This window comes from Onychomys torridus, chromosome X (assembly GCF_903995425.1).
Source record: "Onychomys torridus chromosome X, mOncTor1.1, whole genome shotgun sequence".
Lineage (NCBI taxonomy): Eukaryota > Metazoa > Chordata > Mammalia > Rodentia > Cricetidae > Onychomys > Onychomys torridus.
In genome coordinates this window covers 84,226,515-84,233,656 of record NC_050466.1, presented here as the reverse complement: position 1 = coordinate 84,233,656, position 7,142 = coordinate 84,226,515, and the positions used below count along the sequence as shown (strand labels likewise).

General features: G+C 45.6%; 1 protein-coding gene across 1 annotated transcript; it reads right to left on the bottom strand.

Annotated features, from left to right (window-relative positions):
* Positions 1 to 875: 875 nt before the first annotated feature.
* On the bottom strand, positions 876 to 2,704 carry LOC118574715 (germ cell-less protein-like 1). The gene is made up of 2 exons (XM_036175631.1): positions 1,198 to 2,704; positions 876 to 1,096 (listed from the first exon to the last, which is right to left on the bottom strand). Exons 1-2 carry the CDS (start codon positions 2,702 to 2,704, stop codon positions 876 to 878), a joined length of 1,728 nt encoding a protein of 575 aa, XP_036031524.1.
* Positions 2,705 to 7,142: the final 4,438 nt, after the last annotated feature.

The window sequence follows — 7,142 nt, the reverse complement described above, 5'->3', positions numbered from 1 at the left end:
GCATTCCACCCCACAATAGACTGCGATAGATTTTGAAATGTCTTCTTGGGAAAATGCAAGTAAAGCCTAATTAACATTACCATGTTCTTAGTTTCGATTACAACAAACATAAAAATAACATTTTCTTTTTTCACACGGAAAACATGAAAACCAAGTGCTATACTCAGAAGGAGCAATGGCGAAACATAAAAAAGAAATGGTGTGGGACAGGGAAGATCTAAATATAATTGAAAGAGAAATGAAAATATTCCTTTAAACATTAACTTAATCAAACTACAAGATACGTAGCCGGACGCTGGTGGACCACGCCTGTAATCCCAGCACTGGGGAGGCACTCTGTGAGGTTAGCAGGCAAATGGACGGATCTAGAAAAAATCATCCTGAGTGAGGTAACCCAGACTCAGAAGGAGGGGACTGGACCTGCCTGTACTGAATCCACCAGGTTGAAATGAATCCCCAGGGGACTCTTGTCTCTGGAGGAGATGGGAATGGAGGGGAGGGGATGGGAGGAAGGTGGGGATGGGGGCGGGAGGGGGGAGGACAGGGGAACCCATTGCTGAAGTGTAAAATTAAAACACAAATATAATAATAATAAAAATAAATAAATAAATAAATAAATTTTTTAAAAAAGAAAATATTCCTTTAAACATTAACTTAATCAAACTACAAGAAATGTAGCTGGGCGCTGGTGGCTCACGCCTGTAATCCCAGCACTCGGGAGGCAGAGGATCTCTGTGAGTTGGAGGCCAGCCTGGTCCTACAAAGTGAGTTGGCGCAAAGCTACACAGAGAAACCCTGTCTTGAACCAACCCCCCCCCCCCCCCCGCAAAAAAAAATGAAAAATGCATTTTTAAAATGTTTCACTAAGCAGTAGGTTAGGTCGGGTGACAGTTTCCTTCTACCATTCTTCTAGTATTCTCAGAAATTATGTAGATATTGATAGGCGGTGATCCAGGATAAGTTGCCACAGTAACTGTACGATTATGTTTGGTAGCTTGGAGGAGCTTCTCATACGTTCCGAGATATTCTCGAACTTTATGGGCTTTCCTTCCACCGAAACTCTTCTTGCAAAGTGGATCGTCAGCGATGGCCAAGTCTGGACAGTTTCAAAGACACAGATGGAATCTGCGGACTGTTGCCAACCCTTGACCTCATGGAGGAGCTTCTCAGATCAGGAGCTTGTTCCTGGTTCCTCACTCGAGCTACTGCTGCTCTCTCCAGGAAGATACAGGAAGTTACATGCCACATAAATGGGGAAAGTTATGTTTTCGTTTTCTAGGTTGACCACCTCTAGCCGTTGGCTCTTTCTCAGGGAAAGTACATTATAGTCTGTGTCCTTTCTGAAAACGGCTCTTCCAGTCTCGTCCAATGAGATGACGCGCAGACGGAAGGCAACTTTTCTCTGCCACAGTAAGCTGACACTGAGGCCACAGGACTTATTCAGTGCACTGCGACGGAATATAATGCACTTGTTGTTGTACTCAACCACCAAGTCCCAGCCAAAGTTGAAGCCAGACCAGCTCCAGCTGCACTGCTCATCCGTGCAAATTTGGCGTCCACACCGCATGCTGTTTTCACGGACATCGGACACGTGGACATCCGTCGGCCCGAGTTCCCTGGACTGCTCTGCCAGAAGAAGTGCTAGCCACTGCTCTTTGTATACTGGGGTCAACCATGTAGCCGGGATCAATGCATCCTGGTCAATAACGTGTGCTGAAGGCAGGTCACAGATGATGTAGGAGAGCCTCAGTTGCTGGAACACTGGCACAAAGGCTCTCCCCTGATCAGTCTGCAGAAAAGGGGCACCATCTAAATCACTTTTGTACTTGGCAAAGCACACGTCGGCAGCGGCCAACAGCGCACTTGGGGGTCCTGACCATGTGGGTTCCAGCTGCAGGAACATCCACTTTTTCAGTGTCGTGTATACATCTATCTCCACTCCAATCACCAAGAGATCCGAAGAGGCAATGAGCTGCTTCATGAGATCCAGACTGATTTCCGGCAAGAGCTCATCATTCTGCTGGATCATCAGGTTGTCTAAGAGCCACTGGCGGCAAATGTATAGGATGTTCTGCAGCCCGTAATTCTCAGCGCAGTAGTAGTAGGTGCACACAGTCTTGATATTGACTGAGACCATCATCACCTCCTCACACTGCCGAATTAGGCCATCCAACTGCAGCATACTTGCTGTGGCCAAGATGGCAACGACTCGGCAGGGAGGAATTTCCACCCTGTTACTGTACAAGTAGCCCAAAGCCTGATGGAAAGAGTCACGGTCGATATTCTTGTCAGGCATCTCCATCTCTATGGTGGTCATGTTTGTCTCTCGCCAGGCACCACTGAACATGCTAGCGAAGTACCCTGACCGGCACAGGTAGACCCTGTGCAAGCACCACTCCTCCTCAAACGCACAGATCTTTACGTCACTCTCCTCGCCCCTCAGGAAAAGAGACTCATAAATGGATCTGGACTGGTCCTTGCCCTTTTTCCTACGGGGGACTTTTGCCTGGGGTCCTCCGGGGCCGGCCTTCCGCTTGTGGCTCACCTGACCTGAGGTGGCAGGTCCAGCCGCTTCATCTCCCGGCTCCTCCCGGACGACCACGGCAGCGGCGGCGGCGGGGCCGGCGGCTGCTCCAGCTTCCTCTGCCTCCCCATCTCCAGCAGCAGGAGCTTCTTCTGCGGGGGCATGTCTTCCGAACCACATTCGGCTGCTGAGAGCTTGCCCCATGGCTTCGTCTGAGGGGGAAGGAGTGGACTTCCTCGTCAGATGTACAGGCCCGAGACCGAGCCTCAAGCCAGACTGCGGCTCAACAGCGACCAACGTCTTCGTCAGGCGGCCTCCAAGGCAAAATGGCGGCCAAGATGAACCACTCTGCCGTACTACCAGTTCAGCCGGAGAGTTGCGCCCCCTACCTTGGAGGACCACACATTACACTTCCCTCCAAAACTTCCTGTTCTCGGGCGAGCCTCGTGGACTGATGGCGCAATCCATACCTTTTCATGTGGACCTCTCTGAAACCCAAGGAGCGTTACTTGTCTAAAATTCTGAGTGATGATTTAGCAGCAGTTACGTCTTGCTCCCATCCTTGTCCTCCAAATGACTTCACAGACCTTAGTGAGTTCTGTAACTGCATCATCAGCACAGATACTGAAGCCATTCTCCACGAAAAAGACGACAATATTTGCTCTATACCCTGCTGCATTTTAAAACTAATTGGTTAAAATAATGTTTCCAGCTATACAACACTTTAAGACCATCTCAGTTTTTAAACTGGAGTGAGGACCATACAAACATTTCCCTCAGAAACGTGAACGGTAAATATCAGACACAACCGTCAGGTACTGCAAAGATCAACTAGTCAAAATTTAAATCTGTTGCGTATAATTAAGGTCCAGGCTTCACGAGTCTGGGAATCTGTCTAGGAAGTGGCTGTGTTGCAAAAGCAAACTTTTGTCATAGTGTTTTCTAACCATTTCATAGCTTAGATAATGTAGCGATAATAGCCTAAACAGAGAGGGCTTTGTCTCTCCTTGATACATTGAATATACATAGTATTTTCCCCTGGTAGACAGATACACTGAATTTATCCTAAAGGGAGACACGGATTTCCAAGTTGGTACACAAATAGTCTTTGGGAGTGAATTTTTCTATAGTGCAGGTGAAAATTTGTTTTAAACATTCCACAGTGCTATGGTTAGACTCCCAGGTTAGAATCCAAAAGGAATCATTTCGTTGCATATTCTGGCAAAATTCAACTGTCAAACTTCGTATAAGGCCAAGGAGCAGGGTGATAAGATGAAGCACATAGGATGGAAACAATCAGTATAAATGTCCAGTAAGCTTTGAATATCTGAAAATGTCCTTACTCTATTGAGACGCATTTATCATGTAGCCATGTCAAGTTGCATTGGTGATATTTGCCTGGCAAGTTTTTACAAGACTGAGCGAATAAAGGACTGGGGATGTAGCTCAAGAGAACAATTGCTTAGTATGCCCAAGGTGCTGGTTTTAGTAGCCATAACCAATTAAGAATAAAAATTAAATGTAAAAATAGAATGAAGTACTTGAAATAGGAAGTTTGTTGTTTAGATTTTAATCATCTTGACACAAACTAGGGTCATCCGGAAAGAGGGGACCCATTTCATTTGAGAAAATGCCTTCATTTGATTGGCCTATAGCCAGGTCTGTGGACATTTTCTTTATCAATGGTTGATGTTGGAGGTCCTAGCCCACTGAGGGCAATGCTACCCTTGGGAAGGTGGTCCTGGAAAGTTTAAGAAAGGTAGCTGAAGGTGAACCTGATCAGTAAGCCAGTAGGCAAGGGTCTTCTAGGGTTTCTGCTTTATTTCTTACTTTCAGGCTTCTGCCTTGAGTTCCTGTCCTGATTCCCCCAGTAATGGATTGTGCCCTGAGAGTTGTAAGATGAAACACACCCTTTCCTACTCCAAGTTGGTTCTGGTCATTGTGGTAGTTTGAATGTAATTGGCCCCTCTAATCTCATATGGAATGGCACTATTAAGATCTGTGGCATCAAACTCCTGATGTAACTGCATCAAACTTAAAGACTCCCTTAGCTTTATCATTAACATTATCAGGTTAACATAATTCTAACATAAATATTGCTATACATAGTTACAATTCTCTCAATCTTACATTGTAAAGCAAACTCTTAATAGAACCATTAACACTTTAAAAAATTTTAGCAAAAATCCAAAAGCAATTTCTTAATAGAACTATACAAAACATAACATTTGTCTACTCAAGTAACAAGAAAATATTTTTTTCAAATTAAATAGACTGAGGAATATTAACTCCCCTGTTTCTGTACAATTTTGTAAACTAAATCTCAAGCCTAGTTAGGCTTCTCCATTTAAACTGTTCCATTTTTAACACAAAACCTGTTCATGAATCACCATAGTTAAGACGGCATATGTGTGTACACAGAGCTGCATCTTGAGCTTAGTTAGAAAAAACCAAACTTCTCGTTTTAAAAAGTTCCATTTTTAACACAAACAGTTTCATAAAACAGTTCCTAAGTCATCACCGTTGGTAGTCTATATGCATAAGTAAATTCAAAAGTGTTTCATTGCAATGAAATCACTCCTGTCCATCCCATTTCTTAAATCTGAAAAGTTAAAAAAAATTCTGATACCAGCCTTCCAAATATGAAGAAACGTTTCTCGCAACCAAAAACTTTTTGTAGTTAACAATTCTAGTTCAAACAAGCATCTGCAACTTTTGTTCTCAGGCGAGAGGCGGCACTTTCAGTTACAGTTGTAGTTTATGGCAGTCTTTCCCAAGAAACCTTTGCCTCAGCAAGAGCCACAAGAGCTAGTTGGTGCAAAGTCCCCTCAAAAGAGACTTTCTTACAACCAGCAAACAGAAACTGCCGAGCTTTTGCTGCTAGCTCCATTCAGGCTTTTACAGATTTGACAGTCCTGGCCTGTCTGTGCCTCCCATAACGGGGCCGTTCCCAGAACCCCTGTGTCCTGAGGCTAGAAGGCTCTCAGTCGGCTCAGGCCACATGGACTCAACGTTCCTCCAACTGCTACTAGGTGAACCATGACTTTCCTACAGCAACCCTGCCTCTGGGAGGAAACCCAGCCACTACCAACTTCAGTTTCCTTGGGTTCCATTACCTGCTTCACTGGCAGCCCAGTGTTCAGCAACCTGGGTCCCAGAAACCTCTATATGCTGTCCAGCTTACACAACCAAATTTAGCCCCAGGGCAATTCCATGGTTCCAGCCACACCCTGCTCCTGGGAGCTCAGCAGGTTTCAGTCTCAGCAGTTCCCACAGAGCCCCAGTCTTGCTGTTCAGCCTGGAGCATAGCTCTCTCCTCCGCAGCTCCCTGGACTCCATTGCATCTCAGCTGCTCCTCAAGCTCTAACACCACTTCTCCACCCATGGTAGCAGTCTGGTCTCTGCAGTCTCCACTGCTCACTGCTATTGGATGTTTACATTTCCCCTGGTGCAGCATCTCTGCTGGGCTCTCCAAGCTGCTGCCTGCCATTCACCTCTCAAGTCTTAGAGTCTCTACTCTGCTCCTCCCTGCAGTTGGCTCTTGGCAGAAACCTTGTAGACCCTCACTTCTGGAGCTGTCTTGGGTGTCTGCCACCTGTGCTGCAATGATCTTCCTAAGGTCTCAGCTGTCAGTACCTGGCTGCTGATGTTTGTGTTGGCTGTGGTGTCCACCATTGCTGGTGGCTTCTGGAGCTTCTGAAGCCATTCAGACTGCCAAGTTTACAGTCTGCTATGGATGCTGCTTTCTGAATCCCAGGTTGTGAAAACCTACTCTACCCTAAGTTTACTTAAGCCTTCACAGTGTCTCTATACCTGAAGCTTATTCTACCCTAATGTACCTAAGCCTACCCAACATCCTTATGCTTCAAGTTCATTCTACTCTAATATATCTAAACCTACACTCCTCAAACTAAAGACTTAATTTATCAGCAAGAGAGAGAAATATAGACAGAAAAACATAGACGAGACACACTTTCTGAAGCCTCACCTGGGCATCTTTCAGCCCCTCATCTTTACTCCTGAGAATAAAAACCACTGCCTTTATTTTTTTCTACAAAACCAGGCTAGATTAAATGTTTCTCACAAGACCAGTTCCTCACTTTCGCCAAGTACCTGGTTTATCTCTGTTAGTGGCACCATCTCTGTGTGTGTGTGGGGGGGGCTGCCTCCATTTTGACAACCAGGGTACTCTTGAGCAGGGACAAGTGAGGAGTATGTAAATAGAAATACAGAGGAAAGAGATAGATAGAAACACAGGATAGCCTCGGGAGGGTCTGGGTCAAAATCCACTAGCCCAGAACTTTATTCAAAAGGGCTTTTTATAACAGTTCCAAGGGGGATGGGCAAAAGACTTCCCTCTTTTGAGATACAGCCACATGTACACTCTTTCAAACACCTGGTACACACACCCATGTTCCAATCATCCCCTCCTGCAGTCCTGCTGAGTAAAGCCACTAGGAAACTTCAGTGGGCTCCAAAACTCCCAAGAGTTACTGGTTTTGGTGGCATAGGAACACGCTGTTGAGGCTTGGCATTGTGGGAGGCCTGGAAAGGTCACAGACTGGTGAATGTGAAGCCTCAGTTTGGGTGGAGACCACAAAATTGAAGTCACAGAGAG

Coding starts and splice junctions, on each gene's coding strand:
- LOC118574715 (XM_036175631.1), bottom strand. CDS start 2,704: ATGTGGTTCGGAAGACATGCCCCCGCAGAAGAAGCTCCTGCTGCTGGA. Junction 1,097..1,197: donor AGAGAGCAGCAGTAGCTCGA/GTGAGGAACCAG, acceptor GAAACTGTCCAG/ACTTGGCCATCGCTGACGAT.